This window comes from Xiphias gladius, chromosome 11 (genome assembly GCF_016859285.1).
Source record: "Xiphias gladius isolate SHS-SW01 ecotype Sanya breed wild chromosome 11, ASM1685928v1, whole genome shotgun sequence".
NCBI lineage: Eukaryota > Metazoa > Chordata > Actinopteri > Istiophoriformes > Xiphiidae > Xiphias > Xiphias gladius.
The window spans coordinates 18,084,295-18,106,583 of NC_053410.1; the positions used below are offsets into that span (position 1 = coordinate 18,084,295).

Genomic DNA, 22,289 nt, shown 5'->3' on the forward strand with positions numbered 1-22,289 from the left:
TGAACCATGAGGGGAAATATTTATTGAAGGCACAACATACATTCACAACACAAAACACATGACTGGCACATTCTTAATAGCTGTTTCAACATCGTGGTGTTATGTATAAGGCATTCAGTATCATGTGATCCCTGCAAATGTCACTTGAGTGAACTGAGTATTTCTCACTAATGTGAAGTAACTTCACTAACAGCCTCCTTAATCTAAAATCATAGTGTAAAATAAAAACAATAAAGGTCAGCTGCTTGACTTCAACTGAAGAAAAAGATTTTTTTGTATTATACAGTATAAACAAGCTTAACTTCAGTATCAAATGCCAAAAAATTAAAAGAAAATCCTCACTGACACCAATTACATCTGTACTGCCACCTACAGGTGCAAGAATGAAACTACCAACAACACTGAGGTGATGATTTCCTGTAAAAAGATATTTCAGTAATAAAATCAAGGGGAAATGGGACTATGAGTGCAGAATTATTAAGAGAATCTATAAGACTTTTTAAAGCACTACAGTAACAGACTTAAAATTTAATCTATTTTTGTTATCCTCCTTTGTGGAAAAAAGCCTGTTGTGAGATGTCAATTTAAGATTAAAAAAAAAAAAAAAACAGTAAATCAGTTGATATTCATACAGACAGCAAAACTAAAATGTAAAAGTATAAAATCAACTGGTAGAATGCACATTACAGCTAGTGATTTTTGTCATGCACAGACTCATGCTGTCTTACAGAGATAACAGATTAATGTGGCACAGCAACTGCTTCATACTGTAGGTTTGCATAGTTTGTTTTTTCGTTATACAGCTCTTTGCTACTTTAGACGCTGAGGTGGGATGTGTTAAAGGATCAGCAGGTCGCTAAGGCTGAGGTGTCTTCAGGGCTCCTGGCTCGTGGCAGTCTGTACCTTTGATGTATACGCTCCTCCCGTAAAGACTCCTCTTCAACCACACATTGTCAGGTAAAGCCACTAGCAATGTGAGAAATGAAGTTAGACGAACAGAAAAGAGTGACAAAATGTACTGAGGTTTTCTTTTTAAACGGAGCTCACCTCTGTGAGATTCAGTTCAGCCACTCCTGATCCCTCCTTGTCGAACTGCTGGAAAGACCCTGCAAAAAAAGTTTACATTATTTGTCAATCGTGTTGTAATTCCCACTGTATTAATACGGGGCTAACATATGGTGTATATATTTCTAGTAAAATCTAAGGAAATATTACTCACTAAACATGGCTTCAAGCTTGACCAAGCAGCAAATGAAGTTGTCAAAGTCAATCATCTCATTCTCGGCATACCGGGCTACCAGAATCTGGTTCAGTCTGTTGTTCAGTTTAAAACCTACAAAAGGAACAAAGCAAAAATAAAAAGAAAGGGCTACAGTTCTCATCTGTGCCTGTGTGTGCTGTATATGAATATGGAAAAGCCACTCGAGCATTTATACCTGCTGCCTCCACAGCAAGACGCATCTCGTATGAGCTCATGGCCCCCGACTTGTCAAGGTCAAACTGTCGAAAAATGACCTGAGAGACAGTTACAGAAATGTCAATGGAAATACAGAGAGTCTAAATGTGCATAATCTTGCTTTGACATTGTAACTACTTTACTCATTCTTACCAGCCACTTTCGGATCTTGTTCCAGAGGATCTGAAACTCCACCAGCCCTAAACGGGCACTACCATCTTTCTGGTAAACACGGTGTCAAGGGATGAAACTACACACAGACAAGCATCCTAAATGCATATTTTTTTGTTTCTAATAAAATCAGTTTAATACATTTTTTGATCAATTCATGCCTGATAACTTGAAAAGATACGTCCATCAGGTTGACCATGGTCCTACATGACTCCATACTGAAGCCATCAGTCTTTAGATCTTTGTCTGAAATAGCAAAGACACTCATCTGAAACAGTCTGATCTACAATGACTCAGTTACACAGAGGCCCGAAAGAGAGGCAGTCCAGGTCTACACTCCACAGCGGAGTCTAATACAGCAATGGTAGATGTGTGACTAATATCTAAACTTTCCAGCATCTATGATTTCTTAATTAAAATTAAAACTCACGCCGGGAGACGACTCTGTTTAGAATGGTCCTAAGTTCACGAATAGAAATCTCCATATCCTGGAAAGCACAATGGAAAAGAAAAGAGAATTTGCACGTTTTCAGTTCAAGTAATAGCAGCTTCATTGACTTTACTGTATTCAATAACAAGGGTGATACATTTTGGATCTTTTAAGCTTTAGATATTTTCTAAAACCACACTAAAAAGTATCAGAGCACAACAATCACCTTTATTATCACTACCATATTACTATTTAAAAATTATTTAAGGAGTGTTAGCAAGTACATATGCAAACAACGATTCAAAATGGTTTTTCAGAACCTACCTCTCCTGCTAGTTGGGCAAACATGGACTTAAAGGAGTCATCAATATCCTCTTCAGTTATTTCCTCCTGTAGGAGAGAAAAACAGGTTACTGATTTATAATGAGGATCCTAGTTATTTCATGATATTCATATTGTGAATTATTTTTTCCTTCAGTGTTAGTCATGTGTCACTTGTACGTACATCCTCTTCTAAATCGGCAGAGACTTCATCATCCAGTTCTCTGCAATGGTCAAGAACATGTTTAGAAGATGATTTCCATTTCTACGCATTACAAATCCATAAACTGACATTAACATGACATACAAAAGACACATACTCTGTTTCTGATTGCTTCTCAGTGAAGACTCTGAGGACAAAGTCAGCCTCTTTACCGGGCTCAAAGGTGGAGGGGACGATGAGGTACTCTCCAGGGGGCAGACGCAGCCGCGTGCTCACCTCTCTCAGGTTAATGAAGGTCTCTGAGCGTGCACACGATGAATGGCTCAAAAAGAAATTTTTCTTCAAGTGGACATTCTGGCACCCTCTGTACTAAGGGCAGTAGGATATAATACAGCAGTTGACATGCATTGCATGTTTCACTTTATATCACTGCCAAACATTTTGCACAGCATAACAGAGTTTATTTTTAAAAATCTAATACATGATCAGCAGTACTGTAAAATATAAACCATTTGTTGTAAGTGGGTAGAAGGGAGCCAAATCAGCAGCATGCTGCTGTAAGTCAAGATTGTAATCAAAACTCTTGTTTAAATGTTGTAGTATTTAATGCTTGGCCTACCTCTTCTGGTATCTGCAAAAAAAAGATAAAGGGAAAAATTAATATGTATAAGCTGAGGCAAAATTCTGAAGAGTAATGTAGTAAACAGGTGAATGAACCATCAGAAGGGCAAGGAGACAATCGTGATTTTCATCATGGCTCTCACCTCATAGAGAGCAAAGCCAATGGTGTGCATGTCCTGACCATGGCGCCGATATCTGCGGCGGTCCTTCTGCATGAGAGCTACTAAAAAACTGCACGCCACCTCATCATCCTCCGGGTCGTCGTCTTCCTCCAGCAACGTGATCTTATACTGAGGGTTGATCCAAAACGTGTCTACACAGACGGTGCAAATGTGTTAGCCTGTTTCATATTCACCGTAGCATTACAGGACCTGTCTGTTTTTGTTGTTTGAGAGAAATGTCATCACTTAATTACTTTAGCGGCAATATTAGCTATGGCAGTGTGTTCACTTATGCATGAAAGACACTTTTCCGGTGGCCGTACAGTTGGGACTCACTGGGATGGTTCCTGCAGCCTCCGGCGCTGCTGCCTCTCCTCCATGTGCCAAAGAACTTTATGGTGTTCCAGTGGCTGAGACTGTCCTCGCTCAGGGCATCAGGAGTCAAGTTACAGATCTCTAGCCGAGAAAACTGCCTCGTGAAATCACTGAAGGACATCCTGGAAGATTCCAATTAAGGTTTGAGTCAAAAACCTGAGTGCAACTTTTCAGGTGAATATTTCAACACTGTATTCGGTCAGTTCTGGTTAAAAGTTAGATGAAAAGATTGACACCAATCTCTTATCTGTTAATAATAAAAATGGAGCCAGGAGGTGATTAGTTTATCTTAGAATTAAGAATGGAAATGGGGGAAACAGCTAAACACATCTTGTATCCTTGTTTGCATAATCCTTACAAAAATAAAAATGTAAAAACAACAAGTTGCAGTTTTAAAGGGATGACAGGGAAGTCACTACTTCTGGCCAAGAAATAGTCCCGCACATGACCCCACGTAAAAACCCTGTTTTTTAAGATAACGTTTTTATTAGTTAAACGTTGATGGATGGATTTTGTTACCTATGGACAGAGCCAGGCAAGCTGTTTCCCCCTGTTTCCAGTCTTGGTGCTAAGCTAAACTAACTGTTTCCTGGCTGTAGCTTAATATTTAGCATAAAGTCCTAAGAGGTGTACCAATCTTCTCATCTGACTCTTGGGAAAGAAGCAATGGTGCATTAAATTCATCAAATTCCCATGATGGGGGATCTTACCAAAACTCCCCATCTTCCATCTTAAGATGCAAGTCCTCTCGTTCAGAAGGGTCGATCTCATCCCATTCAGGTGAACTAAACATGACAAGACAAAGACACAGGAATAAATACTGAGGATGAGATATAATACTCATAAAAGAAGACATTAAGAAAAAGAATCTAGTGGTGTAAAGTTTTTAGTACACCACGGACATTATGCTTTGACGCACTCACTTGTCACTCCAGGCACCAGTCCACTCCACCTGGCCCCAGGGGTTACGTACTCGGATTAGGCGTTCCATATTTCCGCGGAAATCCACCTACATAACACCGGAGGGATGGGAAACTTAGAACCATAACTGGGATTCATAATGGCTACCTATTAAAGACAACAGTGTCATAACAAAGACAGACCTCCTTCAGTCCAGTGACTGAGTAGGCGTGGCCCTTCACGAGCTTCCTGAATGTAACAGCCTCCATGTCGAAGGCACTGGTGATCTGTATTAATGTAAAAACACGATAACTGCATCTTAGTATGAATTGCCTAGCCAAGACTAAGCAGAAGTGCTTTTGATGTAATTGACTTTCTCAAGATGGCGCAACATTGATCTGCGTGTCTTGGCGGTGTGCCAGCGTGTCCAGCACTTGCATCGATGGAGCAGCCCAGCAGGGAGCCTCTGTCCAGAGCTTTGCCGATTATCCTGTACAGATGTCTGGGAGCCCTGCGGAGCTCGTACATCTCAGACACACCACCGGTGAAGTCCTCAAACCCTTCAGTGGTGCTTCCGCCAGACAGAGCCTCATAGGAGCCATTCAGCCTGATACCACATTAAAAAACACAAGAGTTTGATTGTCATCAACAGCACTACTTCAGAATATGACTTACACCTTCCTACCAAATACACTCAAACTGAATAATTTAGCAACTGGCCGGGCTCTTTTAATACCTACTTAGCATACGCCTTCTCCAGGAGTGCACTCCAGAATTCATTGCCCTCGGCCGAATGGACAAACATGAGCTCCCCATCTTTGACAGGCAGTCTATCATCAATCACAACATCCACCCATTCGCCGAACTGCCAGAACTACAACACAGAGCAGTAATGAAGAACTCCGTTTATCTAAATTACTTGCCTTTCTCTTGAAAAAGGAACGGCAAAGACTAGAGGATGAAGTACCTGAAAGTGGAAGATTCCAGCATAGTCATCTTGGAAGGACTGCCCATGTGGGACAACCCGATGGAGAAGCCTCTCGTTCAGGGTGAGAGAGGCGATGGCTGCCAAGAGCCAGCAGTCACCTGCAAGTGAGAAGGAGCATTTAGGAACCTCCATCCAATTACTACCGTTTTGTCTACAGGCTTTTCATGGCAACTTTAACATTAATGACTTAACCAACAAGGACGCACCCAGCGCTCCCTGACATATGTCTGTTCTGGTGGCACCACCCACAATGAACTGAGGGTCATCTGTCAGATCCTATGGAGAAATCAAATTTCTGGATGAAGACAATCAAATTAAAAACACAGAATTCAGTCCAGTCAACACTTCTTAGGATCTACTTTAAGGCGACACATCTTTCAAACCACTGCTATTTCTGCATCCACGCATCAACTTCCTTTGAATGAGGCACTGTAAACACATGTCACAGCAGGGAGTGCTCAGAGAATGCCATGAGATGCCGACAGCTGCAGACAGTGGTCTGAGTAGTTCCTGTCCCTGCTTGTCCTATTCTGTCCGAGGTTGCAGAAAGGAATCGAAATAGTGTCACTGATATGTTTGTTTACATATGACGCTCTGTTAAATCCAAGTCATTAACAGCAAGAAATAGCTGTTGTGAAATATTCTGAAAGGCGTTCTACAGAATAATGAGTGAGTTATTTCCAAGTATTTCAAGCTTGAAGTCTGGAGTCTGTGTCTTAAAAACACCAATTTATCTGTAAATGTGTGTATAAATTGTTTATTATTTTGTGTCCTACTTAACATATTAAATCTAACAGTTTGCTGGATTTGTAGCAAGTTATTAACAAATCTTTGAATATGCAAATCAATTAACTCTCCGGCTCAGTTTTCTCACCGTGGGTCTCATCCACTCCACATCTCTAGTTTTGGAGGAATAGGGGGCAAGCTCCTTAAAGCCCAGGGATGGAGGCTCGGCTGGGAAAGAGGGGTCTTCAAACAGGCAGCCCGACTCCACACACTGTTGTTTCAGTGCCTCATAGTCCTGGTTGGCGAAGAGCACGGCCTGCTCCTTGGAGCCCATGCCTTCTGCCCGGAGCCTGTTGGTGTATATTGTTGCAGATATCCCTCCAGCTGGATACATACTGTCGCAAGATAAAAATAATGGTGCTGGTGGGTGGGTATTCCAAGTGCTGTCTATAGATAGCAGAAATCAGTGGCACACTCTTGTCTTAAGAGCTTCAGCACACCAATCAGGTTTGAGTGTGTGTGTGTAGAAAAACTATGTTTCTACTAGTGAGAAAGATGGATTTTCTTCCTGCTGATTGGAATGAATCAGCCTTCAACTAATTAGTCTGACTCCATGTGGATACTACATTATGCTTTTAGCCTACAACTACAAAGCTGTTTACTTTGAAAAATTATCACAAAAAGCCAAGGCTGTAGCCACTGAAGAAACTGAGGTCAGGTCCTTGGTATTCTATTCATTCATTTGCTGAATGTGTAGGTTTAGCAACCTGAGGGGATCTTACATTTGACAATTAAAAACTTAGATATAATGGGTATTTTCTAAGGTAATTCATTATTTTCAGACTCAATATATTTAGATCCGACCATTTTTAGGTCAACAAAAATAATAATAAATAAATAAAGGAGTTTTGTTCCTGAGAGTGTGGAGAACACCTATATGACTTTCATGTAAAGTATAATTGAGCAGTTAACTGAGTAAATAAAATGTAAAAAGTTTAACTAAAAAGATTTAGGGATCTGATTTTTGGTCTCTGGTTAAACTTTTCTGGCCTCATGACCTCAGTATTTCCAAAGTCCTGGCATGAAAATAGCAATAATTCAGGCCTCTTAGCAACAATAATGGTGAGTGGACAGTGATGGGGAGTGGTGACATACAAAATCAAAGTAAATGTGATGCTCTGGAAATTTCAGTTAGAAACCAATATATATAAAAGCCCAGCGAAGAAACAATAGACATACAGAAATCATGTACAGAAGAAGAGTGATTACTGAGAAATGTGAGACAAGAACAGCACACCACCACCTCAAACAGAGCAAACCCAGGAATAACAAAACAAGTTAGAAAAATGATACCTTGGCTGTATAGGTAGGCTGAGAGGGAGAATGAGACAAAAAAAGAAAGAGAAAGGTCATTTTTTGATGTTTTGGCACTGGTAAAGACAAAGTGTGTGTGTGTGGGGGGGGGGGGGGTTCAAATAATTTGCATGTCCCAGAGTTGATGACTCTTGCACAGCCATGCTAGGAAAAGCAGGCCCTAATGGACATTAGATTTACAACACAGTAGGGGTCTTTTTGTCTTCCCCCAACGTCCTTCTCAAGTGAGGACATAACAGCTTTGTGAGGCAACCAGGAATTAAATAGAACCAAACACGTCAAGAAGCTGGCTGGATTTAAAGTTGTTAAGTGGCTATCCTTGTCTGAATCAGCGCTGGAAAAACTGGGACATGGGATGGTCTTTTGTGCCGCTCTGCTCCACACGACAGGAATCCTAATGGGCTGAGTTCAGTAAACAGTCCAGGCGAGCAAAGTAACAAGGGAAGACTTGGATGGAGCTCCAGAGGTGAGGGACCGGGAGAGACACAAGACAAATGATGGAGTTAGAACTTTTTTTTTTAAATCAAACGTGTTGCTGTGCAAAACTGGCTATGCTTTTGACAGAAACAATTCTATGGGCAAGGACATTGTTTATATGGGCCAGCCCCCCCCCCCCACTGAGGCCCCACATGCCTATAGAGTCTGCAGGAATGTCCCTCTGCTCTGTCAAACAGCTAGAGAGAGGCTACTGCTGGCTAATGACCAACACGATACCCCACCCCCCCCAATGTGCAGAGAAAAGCTGATCCATGCAGTCCTGCGGTGATGATGTCATCCATACGACTTCAACCTCAATAATTCCCTAAACCATCCCACCACCCTCTCAATCAAAGTACGGCACCGGCACCAACACCGGGGTCTCCCCTCAAAAGACCCGAAAAACGCTGCACCTTTTGCTGGCTACTTTGTGAACCGGTTGCCCCGTTACTATCAAAAAAGTCACAGTATGTCAGGCATGTAATACGGGCTCAGACTGTTTACGGCACCTGTTCAGATGTAAAAGCAGGCCTGTCTTTTTATGCGCACAGTCCCGCGGTCCGCCTCAAGAGATTTCTGACAACAGTAGGTCTTTTACAGCAGAATCCCACTCACGCAACCCCGGACGTCCCAGGTGAATCAAATCGGTGCGTCGGAACGTGACAGCTGCGACCGCGCCGACTATATCAGTGCTACAGCATGTCAGTACACGCAATCAAACACACCGAACTGGAGGCCTACGCCGCGATAAAAAAAAAAAAACCTCGCGTTACCGTTAACCCCGAAGCCCGTTTGATCAGCACGGTCCCCGTATTTAAAATAATCAGGACGACTACACTCACCGACCGCTTCAGAGGCGACTTTCCGCTCCTCCAAAATGAGTCCGAGGGTGATAATGGTGTAAATCGGGGAGAGGGGGGCTGGTGGTGGTTTGGAGGCCAGGAGCGCAGGTCCAGTCCTCTCCGCTATGCGCACACACGCACACACACACACACACACACACACACACACACACACACCCTGCAGAAAGCACCGGTCCCTGCTGGAGGAGGGGCCACTGCTCGGAGCCAGCACCACACACTGCCGCTAGAGGTGCGGAAGATAATGGGGATGCAATAAAAGATACGCTACCTAGACCAAAAAGTCAGTATCTCTAATAGGCCGAAACAGAGCGTGGAAAACAAATATAAAGATTATGCTATGAGACAGCGTAAGATTAAAATTACAAATAAATACAAATTATTTTATGATTTGGAGCATATAGTCAGAGCCATATCATTCAATTAAATTCAGTTCAACAAATAAACAATAATACAAGAATAATAATGTGTAAATAACTGTAATCACAAAGCTTAAGAACTATGCGTGATTGGCAATAAATACATCAAGGAATAATATTAAATGAACTAATATTGTATGCAAGATGCTAATGTAATTATATCTTTTATGTCATGCTTTATGTACTGTACGTATATGATATACATATATTTATATTCTGGATGTATAGTATATCATACACAACCAGTATATACATATATGGGATACCAAATACCTTATGGTCAAAGACAGAAAGATTCAATTAAAAAAAAAAAAGAAAAAGTCCATTTCAATCCAAAGAAGTGGCAGAATTCTTCGATTAATGTGTTTAATAACACATAATGTTTCTGATATAAAAATGTAGAGTGGAATTTTAGTTAACACTGAGTCTGGATGAATAAGCCGCCAGCAAAAAAAAAAAAAAAGTTCCCCCAGTTTTGGTCATGCCGCCGAACGTGGTTTCTTGCCAGGAGCGGGTGGTGTTGATGGTCGCTTGTCAAGAGCTTCACCCATTGTTGCATTTACAATACAAAAGGTTATAATAATAATAATAATCACTTATAAGTGATTTGCTATCTGAAAGTGATCAGGGGCCAGCCACGCGGGGGCTAGCTGGTTAGCATGCTAACCTCATTAGAAGAAAAGAATTGACAGATACAGAAGCAAAACAAGAGTTAACACTGGTGTTGCTTTCCACCATTGGAGACAGCTCTTGGCGAGTAAAGGATTGAAGTTCGATGCTGAACGAGCAGCGTTGTTTTGGTTTTGCAACTCGCTGCTTTACTGTTTTGGTTCATCCTCTCTGCTCTCATCAGCGTGTTTACCAGACAAAGGAGGCAGGTGTTGACAACGGAAAAAGCTTGGATAAACTACCTGCCCAGCACCAAAAGGCAGTTAGACAATTTACAGCTGTTGGTGAATATAGTGGAACACATAACTGCTAAAAAGCCAGAAAACTCCCTCAGGAGTTGGTCGAGAGCAAAACAGAGCAAAAAGTGAGTAGAGTGAATGACAGACATCCATTTAGCAGGTGGACAGAAACGTCACTCAACCTCCCAGCTGTGACCTCTCACATCTGTTTCCATTACCCCAACCCACACTTCTATGAAATCACATTGCATAGACAGTAAATGGGAAAAAACTACAGAAATGTGTTGTTGGGTCTCACCTCACATTAGCTCAGAAAAACCTGATCTCCATAGGGTTAACCATTAAATTATGGGGTTGACATTTACTTGGGGTTAGGTTAGGTCTGGCTAGGTTGCAGTAAGGGTTCATTTTATGCATGTGGTAGTTTGGGAAATATGCTTATTCTTTTTCTTGTTGACTGATTAACATGGTATATGTTGTTTGTTAATCAATACACAAACAGAAATGTAAACAAGATTAAACATATTAATTAGTCAAATTTAATGATTCTGGTAGGTGTAACTGAGCTAATTGTTTCCCCTTTGCTTCCAGTGATTGGATACATGTCTTATCTATAATTCAATCGTTCCTGGCTTTAACCCTGCTTGACATGGAAATTGTTGTAGTCCACCATCACGAATGATATTCCTGTGCTCTTTATTCGTACTCTGCGGAGCGAGGATTGAACAACGAGGAGAGATCCCTGAGAAGCCATGAGTGAGCATACACGAGTAACTGGGCCAACGCACCCTTTTACTGGAAATCTTTTAGTGATTGGACGCTGCAACTGAGCAGACTGCTCTGAAAACGCACGTTGGCACAGTTGTATAGCAAAGTTGACAGACGAATAGCAGAGCCTCCAGGTATAACTCTTTTTAGATTTTATTTGTTTTTGTGGCTCATCACCCAGTCAAAAAGCAGTGATCCTGCTCAGCTCAGACACTTAATGCAGTACAGTGACACACCGTGGTTTAATTCACCTGAGCACAGAACGCTGTGCACCCTTGTTAGTATTTGGACAGCACATACCTGTTTGAGTTTTTGTTTATATGGATTTTTCTTGTGCATGATCCCGTTTTTCCATTAGCTGATGAATATCTCTTTTCATCCTAGACGAAGATTCTATTCCCCAGTTACTTTTAAAGAGAGAGGTGAACTTCTGAATTATAAAGTGTGTCCATCAGAGTATTCATTTAAGTCAACAATTTGTAGTACATTTTCCCAATTTATATTTTTCAACTCATTTCAAACTGAGGTATTTTCTGCTAAAATTTTTTGCTAAATGTGAACTATAGGTCCATAAAGACAGCTCTGTAAATCTTTTTTCATACATTTTCTAACAATGAATGTCATGTTACGATCACACAGGCCTGTTAATAATTTGTGTGTCTTGGTGACTGCTCTTGGTTTTTGACTAAATACTCACATCAGCCTCAGCTGTAGTAATTAGCAAATGTTAGCATGCTAACAGACTAAATTACAATGGAGGACATGATAAACATTATACCTACTTTAAAATAAAGCTATTTTTCCATCCAAAAGTTCAACTCCTCAACGAAATCTTTACAAAAGCCTCAATTAAAAAGCGTGGATTCATCTAATACAATTCCAAATAATGCACCATGTGTTAAATTAGAAATCCTATAATGTTCCTCCTCTCAGATTCAGTGATAGGTAAAAGATTTATAAACATATTTGGGATTTGAAGACATCAGACTCTCACTAAGAAGTAAACGTCATATATTTGCTTAGATCAGGGACCCTTATGTGCTTTCCAGGAGGAGGCATTTTAGCTTCATTTTTCACTCTTCCATCCCACACATGTCTGTTGGAATAAACTCTTTAACAATCCAGGTGTTTACACAGGCTATGAAAAGCGCGTACAAATATGACCCAAAGCGTATGTTTGCAATTCAAGTCTATTTGGAAAGGATGTCTCCTTTTTTAGAAAAACGTGTTTCCTCTTGTCTGTGCATCTCTCCTCATGTCTTCAGTGTAGAGAGACTAAGGGAATTGGGATGTACCCTTTATGCCAGCCTAGACAAATTACCTGGTGACTCTAGCTGAATATTCATCATACAGACATGAGACACTCATTCAAAAGTTTATAATCCTCTCTACCATGTCGCAGCAGGCCAGACAGCAGCCTCCACTTCAAGTAAAAAATATTGTTTCTCAATTTATACACACAATTACAGCAGAAAAATGTTACAAACTCATTTATGTCCTTTTTTTTAATTGAAAGTCTATAAATGCCACTGGAAATCACTGAAAATATTCATAATTCACAGTTTTAAAATATTATTTTAAAACACACAAGGAATCCCCAACATCAGGACCTTCTGCAGGTTTTCTCAGATTCTCTTGCCATGACTTATAAATAATGTTGTGTTATTAGAAATAAAACATGCTCAGTGTACTCATTGACAGATAGATGAGCATGAGAGTGTCAAGATAAAAAGTATAATGTTCCAAATAAATGTTAAAGTGAAATGGAAATTAAAGTTTCTTTATCTTCAGTAATGTATAGTTTTACATCACAGGTTTGACAGCTGAAAATCAAACACACACTTACTACTGTGATATTGCCCTGCTAGCCAAACCCCTTGCCAACGGTCGGGTATGGTACATATGGTGGATGGGGTTAGCTAGTCACCCACATTTGATTGGACAAATTCATAGACCCACCTCCGAGCGCAGTATGAGTCATGAAAACATATTTGTATGTATTACAAAAAGAGGAAAGAGAGGCATTTTGTATTTTAAAAATACTGAAAAACGTTAATTTGCCCAATTACTTTTTGTCCCCTAAAAGAGATTTTTTGTTAAAATGTTGTGGATGTAAACACCCTGAAATTAAAGCTGAAAGGTGGCACTTTAACCTCAGTCAGTGTTTCATTTCAAATCAAATAAGTCGAGTTCATGAATTCTTGTAACGTTGAAGATAGAGCACTTTTTTTTGTTTTACTATGCTGAATAGCTAATTCAACCAAAACTGCTCAGAATAGGAACCAAATTTAGAAGTGAATGTTGCATTCAGGCCAGCATTAGCTTTACTTAGATGTTTGGTTAAAAACAACAGTACACATGTGCCACATAAGTCCAGTAATAATGTAATCTATTGACAATGGCATTACATTATAGCCATAGTTAAGCAGTTACTAATATAAGGAGAGACATAAATCATGATAGTACTGATGATAACAGTTGTCATGGCTTATAAGACATTATAATTCACTATACAACATGCTTTCATTAGAGTATTATTCGTGTTTTTAATCACTCACTGAGAAGGGATTGTGTAGTATGTCAACAAACTGCCTCAAAAGATCAATAACCAGTAGAGGGTTTTTTTCTGCTTAGTCTACATTTTTGAACCGTTACTTGAGTTTGTTCTTGTTTAATTGAAACAATTCATGTCCTTTTTGCGTTCATGCATAAGTCATCACTCGCAGTAGTTACCACCACTTCAACTTAGAAACCATACAGATAGGTCAGTGATCACAGTGCACGGATGTATGGTTACTGTGCAAATCCCCACAAGTATTCCGACTATACCTGAAAAGCAGAGGGGTATGGTTAATATTGGCACTCATTTGTTATATAATGTTCACAAACAACACTGTGTACACACAGCATTCAATGGTTTATGGCCCACCCTTCTACCAGCTTCCCCTCAGAGAGCCTTGGATACACTGTGGATAACCTCAGATTTTTTTTAATTTTTTTTTAATGATATCCCATAGGTTCACTTGGTGTGGAGGGCCACCCTGCACCACCAGCACTGGTCTGCCCTTTAGTGACTCCTCTATATTTGACCCTTATAGTAACTGTGTTTTTTGTTTTTTATTGTCTAACTCAACTCTGAGGAACCTTAAATAAGGGTGGACCCGCTACCCATTCACTACCTTTTATGAATCCCTATTGAATGTATGCGATCCTGCTGATGTTTAAACATGAATCATCTTTGTTTAAAACAAACATATCAGTGTTGCATTCAACAGTCACTACTCAGTGTAGCTTCTGACTGATCAAGCTGACTTTGAGAATTGTTTGACTAAGGATTAGCTTTTTATTTTACTTTAGCATAGATCATGTAAGAACGGATTTAGGATAAGCTCACACTTTGGAGCATAATGTATATGATCCGAAGCTGACTGGACGCAGACATCCATCCTGCAGGCTTAGTGTTGCATTGTCATAAATATCCCACTTGCTCAATGTAACAGTTGCTCCATTAAATGCATTTAAGCTTATCTGTCTCAACTCTCAGCTGTGTGTACTGCATGTAATGCCTTCCAAAAACTTGGAAAACAAAACACATCTACTTTTTTCTTTTATTTTTGTGAGATGTCTTTTTTATATATATCGTTACAGAATGCCTGATGCTTTGTCAACCACTAATAGACATACTTAAAATCCAAATGAGAGGAGTGCTTACCTTAGGCGTGCCTCTGTTTGTATTTCAGCTGCATCTCGTTGCAGTTTTGCATAGGGTTGCTGTTGTCTGCTCTGTTTGTCTCAGCTGCCCATTAGAGGCCCCTCCCTGTCTGTGATCCCACCCTGTCTTCCCATCACCTGTGGCAGCTATAAAGGATGCTGGGACAAAAACACGTCTGGATGGTGTTCAGCTGGTGGAAGATCAGCTCACAAATCAGCTCAACTCAGCTCACAACAAGGGAAATCCGAGCCCACCATCCGGAGAGTCTAAATACTGTACAATTGAGAGGTGAGGATGACATCCACAGCAGATCGACTGGCCCGTCAGCAGGACAGGCAACAAGGCATTGGCACCAAACAGCATGCAGTGAAGTTCTCCCAGCAGGATTATGAAACTTTGCGCCAGCAGTGTCTGGAGAGTGGTCGTCTGTTTGAGGACAGCTGCTTTCCAGCAGAGATTAGATCCCTGGGCTACAGTGAACTGGGACCATACTCATCCAAGACCAGGGGTGTGGTTTGGAAGAGGCCAAAGGTAGGAAGATACTGAAAAAAAAAACATAAAGCAATGAAATCAAAACAGTAACACAGTTTGTAATGTAATCTTATACTGTGGATGGTCAGCTTGATAGTGATTTTCCATTGAGTATTCAATGTTTTTTTAACTCAACTGCAGGACTTTTGCACCAAATACTGTTCTATCAGGTAAAAAGGGCTCAATACTCCCTTCAACACAGTAATAATCAAAGTGATCAAAGAAGCTATGAGTGGCAAACAGTGGTTTGTGAGGAGTTATCCTGCTTTTTCTGATCTGTTTGTAGATGAAACAAAGCTGATTTGTATGTGAACGCTCAGACAGTCTGAGTCCACCTTCCCATTGACTTGAATGGGAAAGTGGACTCAGACTTTTGGACCCCACTGTATGTGGTGATATGATAAAGATTAGATTAGAGTATGTCTTTGTAGTGTGTGTGTGTGTGTGTGTGTGTGTGTGTGTGTGTGTGTGTGTGTGTGTGTGTGTGTGTGTGTGTGTGTGTGTGTGTGTGTGTGTGTGTGTGTGTTTGGATGTTCGTTTGAGAGGCAGTGGTATGTATCCTTGTGTAGTGATCCTGGACAGGTTTGTGTGTGGAGTAAAGACTACGGCATGTGTGGGGGAGAAAACATAGTGTTTTTGTTATAGTGATAATAAATATATGATGTAACGACAGTGTCTGTATAATAATAATAATGCAATAATATGATAGTAATATACTAGTAATATAATAATCATTATATACACTACAATATAATATGATAGTAACCATTATAATAATTAATATTAAACTTCTACAGCAATGAGGAGTGAGGGGAAACTGGGCAACTGGAGAGTTGAGCAATCCCCTGTCAGATTAAAAATTTGTAGAGATCCCTGTGTATGTGTGATGGCAGTTCAGCAGCTACAGTGTTTCATCCAGGTGTCTAATTTAGCTCCCCATTATTGAAGAAAATATTTCTCAAATCTACTATCAAGTGTTCAACTCTTTGTCATTGTCTGTTGCTCTTTATAGGAGCTGTGTTCCAATCCAAAGTTCATCAATGATGGAGCCACAAGGACGGACATTTGCCAAGGAGATCTGGGTAAGTGAAGGGCAAGAAGATGGATGGATGACAAATCCTCCACCTACTCTGCCATTAAGCTTGCAAAAGGAGGAGGTTTGTTGGCACGTGTTGTTTACAGCACTGTTGCGCTGTGGTGAACAGCACATGTTGCCCAATCTCGGAGCATGTCTCTGCTCTCACTGTGCAGGTGACTGCTGGCTTCTGGCTGCAATAGCCTCTCTGACTCTAGACCACCGAATCCTGGCTCGTGTGGTGCCCCCTGGACAGAGTTTCACCAAAGATTATGCCGGGATATTTCACTTCCAGGTCAGACTTCTCTCATCTGACCACTAACCCCGACCTTCTAGGGGGCTTTTTTCTTTCTTTTTTTCTTTCTTTCAGTTTTTTCTCACTTTTTACCTGCCATACAGACCACAGAATGATGAGTTATTTTAATGAAAACTTGCACACTGGTATAGGACAATCCAAGATACGCAAGTAGAGATTTGGGGGAAAATGTGATGATCTGTCTAGTGCCACTAAGTCAAAATGTCAACTCATATTTTGTTCTGTAACCGATGAACCGCATCGACAAGTTCCTTTTGTCAAAATAAGTTCTGTTAAAATTTCTGTTTTTTTCAGTCAGTTCACTCACGAATAAATGAGTGATGCCAAAAACATTTTCTACTTGTCCTCATACAGAAGTGATCAATACTTCACCATATCTGAAAGCAACTATCTTGTGCTTGCACACATTTTTTTAGCACCACCACCAGGTAAAGGTTTAGGTCATGCAGAGTTTTGTACCTAAAGTCCAGCAAACTGCATTTAATACAACAGTGTTACACTGTTTCATGACAAAAGCTTTGTGACAATAAATTTAAAAAACAATGAAACTGTACATGATTTACATTTGTGTTTGATCTGAGCTTTAAAGCAGTTTCCCCATGTCACCTGTAGTGTGACATACTGAGCATATAATCCAAGGATCACACAACTGTCCTGCTCATGGCTCATAATGCAGGACAGCTAAATGAACGAGTTTAAGAAGGATTTGAGGTTCAGTTTACTGATGGGAATATTTCCCTCTCAGTTCTGGCAGTTTGGCGAGTGGGTGGATGTGGTGGTCGATGACCGTTTGCCCACCAGAGATGGCAAGCTGCTGTTTGTCCACTCGGCGGAGGGCTCCGAGTTTTGGAGTGCTCTGATGGAGAAGGCCTATGCTAAGTATGGATTATTCCTGTTACATCTTCTGCTTCATCAAAACGTTAATGCAGTGTGAATGTACAGTATACAGTTGGCGAATATATTCACATCCCTCTGTGTCTGACAGGGTGAATGGCTGCTATGAGGCCCTGGCCGGTGGAAACACTATTGAGGGTTTTGAGGATTTCACAGGAGGAATTGCAGAAATATACGCCTTAGACAAGGCTCCACCAAAGCTCTTCCAAATCATACAGAGGGCATTGAGCCAGGGTTCACTGCTGGGCTGCTCTATTAATGTAAGTCTTATTTTCCTTCTGATTTGCATGCCGATCTGCGAACAAACACGCCAACAATAATAGAGTGCTGACGGCATCAGATTGAAATGTGCGTTCTTTGTGCTTTTAGATAACCAGCACCTATGAGACAGAGGCAGTTACGGCTCGCAAACTTGTAAAAGGACATGCATACTCAGTCACTGGTGCAGAAGAGGTACAATTTCACTTTTTTTTTTTCCTTTTCATTTTACTGCATGCAAATTAAATCGCCATCTCTCGCTTCCTCCTTCAGGTCCATTACCAAGGCAGGGTGGTTCAGCTGGTCCGCATTAGGAACCCGTGGGGTCAGGTGGAGTGGACGGGGCCTTGGAGTGATGGGTGAATTACCTATATTCTGTATACATAAACAGTCAGCTGCGATTGGTTAATTCCAGGATTTTCATGAAAGTATGATTGTTTATCAAAATTAGATCCAATGAATGGAAGTACATCAGTGAAGATGAGAAATTAAACTTGAACCATGTGGCTGAAGATGGAGAGTTCTGGTAAATCTACTATGTTTAACATTTTATTTACATTAAAACACGTGATATTTAAGACATTTTGTTGATACTAGAAAAATGGATTAATAATCATAATCTTCTATATCACCACAGCAACTATTAACGCTCAGACTCAGAAGTTAGTTTGTGAGAAATAAGACTATTTTCTTTGTTGAGAAATGCGTTTTTCTTCTCAGGATCTCTTACTCAGACTTCATCAAGCAGTTCTCCAGGCTGGAGATCTGTAACTTGACCCCAGACACGCTCATGAGCGATAACGTGGGCCATTGGAACCACTACCAGTTTGAAGGGATGTGGAGGGTCGGCTCCACTGCTGGCGGCTGCCGCAATCACCCATGTAAGCGAGAAATCGAATGTATGTCTGAGCCAAATGTTCTGTTACACTACGTCATATAAAGGTTGACACTTTTTTTTTTTAATGTGTTCCAGCCACATTCTCGTCCAACCCGCAGTTTGTGGTGCGTCTGGAGGATGTGGATGATGACCCTCTGGATGGGGAGGATGGATGCACATTTCTGGTGGGGCTGATGCAAAAGAATGGACGACAGAAGAAGATGCTTCACTGCAAGATTGAGACCATTGGCTTTGCCATTTATGAGGTGTCTCAGAATAATTTGATATTTCATATGAAATGAATACTCTGTATTTGACTTTTTTTAATAACTGGCTGATATTCAATAAAACCTTGTCTGTTTCTTTTTTACAGGTCCCAGATGAGGTCTGTATTTGTACTGGTACATGCCAGTAATGATTCCTTACTTAAAATTCACATTTTAAATGCAAAATAGACATCACAGGTATCAAAAGGATTTCTTGATTGTATTCCAGTAATAACATTTTTCTCCTGTTAATGTTCAGTACAAGGGCCGCTGCAATGTTCATCTAGGTCCGGATGTCCTGCTGCGGCAGAGAGCTGTGGCCATGAGCAGCACCTTCATCAACACACGTGAAGTGTGTGACCGCTTCAAACTTCCTCCAGGGGAATACGCCATAATTCCCTCAACCTTCCGCCCTCACAAGAACAGCAGCTTCATTCTCAGGGTGTTCACAGAGAAACGGGCTGCAACCAGGTATCTGTGTTACAGTAATACGCAGAGTGACTGATGTCTCTAGGCTAAAGTAGACCTCAGAGTTTTAGCTTATACAGCCATCAAGTGGACAAAGCTCAGTGGCTCCTTCTTTAGCCACAGAATAGTCTCAAATTGACAGTCATAACTACATGTTACGTCCTTACACACCAACACAGAGTGCTCAAACTGTGCATTTCTATTTTTTTTAGTCAACTGGAGGAGGACATTGATGCTAAAATAGAGGCGGTAAGAAAATCCATAGAATGATAAGCTGCTCTTGCTTGCTTCAATGTGAGTCACTGTTTTTCCACCACAGTACCGAGCTTCAAGAATATTTGTCGCATATTGCTTTATATACTGTATGTTAAATTTAACATGCACAGATATTTGGAAATGCCCAAAACTTGAAGAGGCAATGATTTTATTTGACAATAGTGACACAGACTTACTGGTGTCTCTCTCACAGGAGGAGATATCTGAGAGGGATGTGGATCCTCACTTCAAGTATCTCTTCAAGCAGATTGCTGGCAATGTAGGTAGAGGGAGAACAGACAGTATATGAAATGCATAAACAGCTGGAAACCTGGCTTACCAATTAAAATTCATGTCCTAATATTCATTTTTTTCCAATAGGACATGGAGATATCTGTCTTTGAACTGGTTAAAATTTTGAACAATGTCATCTCTCACCGTAAGTACTTTGGAAGGTCTGATTACGTTAAGTGTTGGATCTTTATTTTCATTGACTTAAGACCTGGTGCTAGCTATGTTTTGTCACTTTCTTGCAGGGTCTGATATCAAGACAGATGGATTCAGCCTTGAGACAGGTCGGCTTATTGTCAGTCTGCTGGATGTATCCTCTTTAAAATATGAAAAATGATCGATACGCTGATTTTGTTATAGTGCGAAATAGCATCTCAAATCCGAAAATGTCCCCCCTCTGTGATAATGTAGGATATTGCTGCACTATAGCCTTGGAGTTAAGATATGTAAGTGACTAAAACATGAATAATCAAAGGCTTTATGTAGCCTAGTGAGCGTTTTTTATAACTCTTAACATTCTCCAGAAAGATGAAAGTTCCATGCTGGGACTGATGGAATTCCACTTGCTTTGGAACAAAATCCAGAAATATCTGGTAAGTTGCGCTTACTGTGGTTTGAAATGAATTACGGTCATGTTGGAATACCTGGCAGCACCTGTTAACACAACTCATGGGTGCCTGCGTCCTACAGGAGATCTTCAAGAATCATGACACAGACAACTCTGGCACCATGAGCTCCCATGAGATGAGAGGCGCTGCCACTGAAGCCGGTAACAAACATCACATGAGGATTCTCTCAAAGTAAAATCCAACAAACGGTTGTAAATTAAGTCCCACTGGTCATTTACACACCTTAAAAGACAAATTACTTCTATTTTATCATTACCTTACTATCATCCTCTATATCATCCTCTGCTGCACCTGACTTTTGGCAAAAGGTTGCAAAACAGTTTCTTGGCCTGAGATTCAAGGATAATATTTACTTGTCTGATAAGAATAAAAATTAGCTATGTAAAAATATTGCCCTCAGACTCGAGTTATCTTTGAACAGAGTATGCCACTACAGTTGACATACTTTTTCACCAAGTTATGAGACACATATTAGAAATAGGCATGCCTATGGCATGTTTATGAAATATCTGACCACTGAGCAGGAACAAAATAACCAAATGTTGGCATAACTGATAGCATGTTTGTATGTGTAACATGTGAAACCAGTTACTGGCAGACTGGATAAACCGGCTAGGGGACTCCCTCCCTGCGCATAGATGTCATTCATGTACACTTTAACACAGGAACCAAACAAGCATGGGCGAGGCTTTGTAACATAACTCCTCCATTATCACCCTGCAAATATCTGACAGCTTTTTTAAAAAACGGTGCTCCCCCAGGATCAGAAATAATCCACATCGATGAAACCGACCCAACGAACTAACAGGAAGTGATGATAAATGACGGCTGTTTTTCTTCCGCAGGTTTCCACGTCAACAGTGCTGTGCTGCAGGCCATCGTCAGTCGTTATGCTGATGCTCAGTATGCCATTGACTTTGACAGTTTTGTGGGCTGTCTCATTAAACTGGAAATGCTCTTCAGTAAGTGTCAGCACACACGGCAGTGTCACTTCAACGTACTGTACTTCATACTGATCTGTATCAGAGAGCTGTGGCATGTTTGCATTACCAGTATTTTTTATTTTCTGTCTCTCAACCAGAAATGTTTAAGGCTCTGGAAAGGGCTGACTCAGGGAAGATTGAGCTGGACATTCAACAGGTCTGTAGGGGAATAACAAGAGCTGCTGGTTTGTCGGCACTCGTAGTTTAGACAGCTCATTGAATCATTTTGTTTTCTTTTACAGTGGCTCTGCCTGGCAATCTACTAGCTCCGGAGACCACAAAAGCGAGGACCCATTTGCGATATCAGCGGGAGGACGAATTTCAATCAGTTGACAATCCATTACAACTCACATTTAATTTTAGAAATTAAGTAAACCCAATGAGATAGGCATTTCCTATACATTGTATACGAGCCAAATGCTTTAGATGGCTAGAGTTTATTTGTAAATTTCAATGATTTTTGCTGAACATGTCTATGGAGAAAAAAACAGTTTTTTTTTGGAGATGTGTTGTACCACTCCCATGTTTGGAATAACTTTAACTGATTTTTTTTCCATTGGTGTTTTTGCTTTTATAGCTGTCACGCAACTTATGTCAAATGGTAGAAAATAAAGAA

General features: G+C 40.6%; 2 protein-coding genes across 3 annotated transcripts; one reads left to right on the plus strand and one right to left on the minus strand.

The window, feature by feature from the left end:
* Window positions 1–16: 16 nt before the first annotated feature.
* Window positions 17–9,117, minus strand: LOC120796298 (calpain-1 catalytic subunit-like). 2 transcript variants are annotated; one of them, XM_040138954.1, is made up of 23 exons: window positions 9,006–9,117; window positions 7,666–7,683; window positions 6,461–6,707; window positions 5,793–5,862; window positions 5,566–5,684; window positions 5,339–5,472; window positions 5,037–5,205; window positions 4,802–4,885; window positions 4,622–4,707; window positions 4,409–4,483; window positions 3,660–3,820; window positions 3,306–3,475; window positions 3,161–3,172; window positions 2,699–2,910; window positions 2,563–2,602; window positions 2,382–2,447; window positions 2,058–2,115; window positions 1,809–1,873; window positions 1,610–1,678; window positions 1,437–1,515; window positions 1,220–1,333; window positions 1,048–1,106; window positions 17–966 (listed from the first exon to the last, which is right to left on the minus strand). In XM_040138954.1, the coding sequence occupies exons 3-23, from the start codon at window positions 6,704–6,706 to the stop codon at window positions 940–942; spliced, it is 2,115 nt and encodes a 704-aa protein (XP_039994888.1). In that variant the 5' UTR covers window position 6,707; window positions 7,666–7,683; window positions 9,006–9,117; the 3' UTR covers window positions 17–939. The 2 variants fall into 2 exon arrangements, with proteins under 2 accessions (XP_039994888.1, XP_039994889.1); XM_040138955.1 differs by lacking the exon at window positions 7,666–7,683.
* Window positions 9,118–15,124: 6,007 nt separating this feature from the next.
* On the plus strand, window positions 15,125–22,010 carry LOC120796275 (calpain-2 catalytic subunit-like). The gene is made up of 20 exons (XM_040138909.1): window positions 15,125–15,361; window positions 16,374–16,443; window positions 16,613–16,731; window positions 17,498–17,631; window positions 17,738–17,906; window positions 18,016–18,099; window positions 18,178–18,263; window positions 18,356–18,430; window positions 18,625–18,785; window positions 18,878–19,047; window positions 19,155–19,166; window positions 19,307–19,524; window positions 19,954–20,050; window positions 20,152–20,209; window positions 20,307–20,371; window positions 20,586–20,654; window positions 20,752–20,830; window positions 21,536–21,652; window positions 21,772–21,830; window positions 21,916–22,010. The coding sequence occupies exons 1-20, from the start codon at window positions 15,125–15,127 to the stop codon at window positions 21,937–21,939; spliced, it is 2,103 nt and encodes a 700-aa protein (XP_039994843.1). The 3' UTR covers window positions 21,940–22,010.
* Window positions 22,011–22,289: the final 279 nt, after the last annotated feature.

What these genes read in the sequence shown, in the direction of transcription:
- LOC120796298 (XM_040138955.1), bottom strand. Translation starts at nt 6,706, where the DNA reads ATGTATCCAGCTGGAGGGATATCTGCAACAATATACACCAACAGGCTC. An exon ending in CTGGAGAAGGCGTATGCTAA is followed by an intron (nt 5,206 to 5,338) that starts GTAGGTATTAAA and finishes ATGTGGTATCAG; the next exon opens with GCTGAATGGCTCCTATGAGG. An exon ending in TGCTGGGCTGCTCCATCGAT is followed by an intron (nt 4,886 to 5,036) that starts GCAAGTGCTGGA and finishes ACATTAATACAG; the next exon opens with ATCACCAGTGCCTTCGACAT.
- LOC120796275 (XM_040138909.1), top strand. Translation starts at nt 15,125, where the DNA reads ATGACATCCACAGCAGATCGACTGGCCCGTCAGCAGGACAGGCAACAA. An exon ending in GAACAATGTCATCTCTCACC is followed by an intron (nt 20,210 to 20,306) that starts GTAAGTACTTTG and finishes ACTTTCTTGCAG; the next exon opens with GGTCTGATATCAAGACAGAT. An exon ending in AGGCGCTGCCACTGAAGCCG is followed by an intron (nt 20,831 to 21,535) that starts GTAACAAACATC and finishes TTTCTTCCGCAG; the next exon opens with GTTTCCACGTCAACAGTGCT.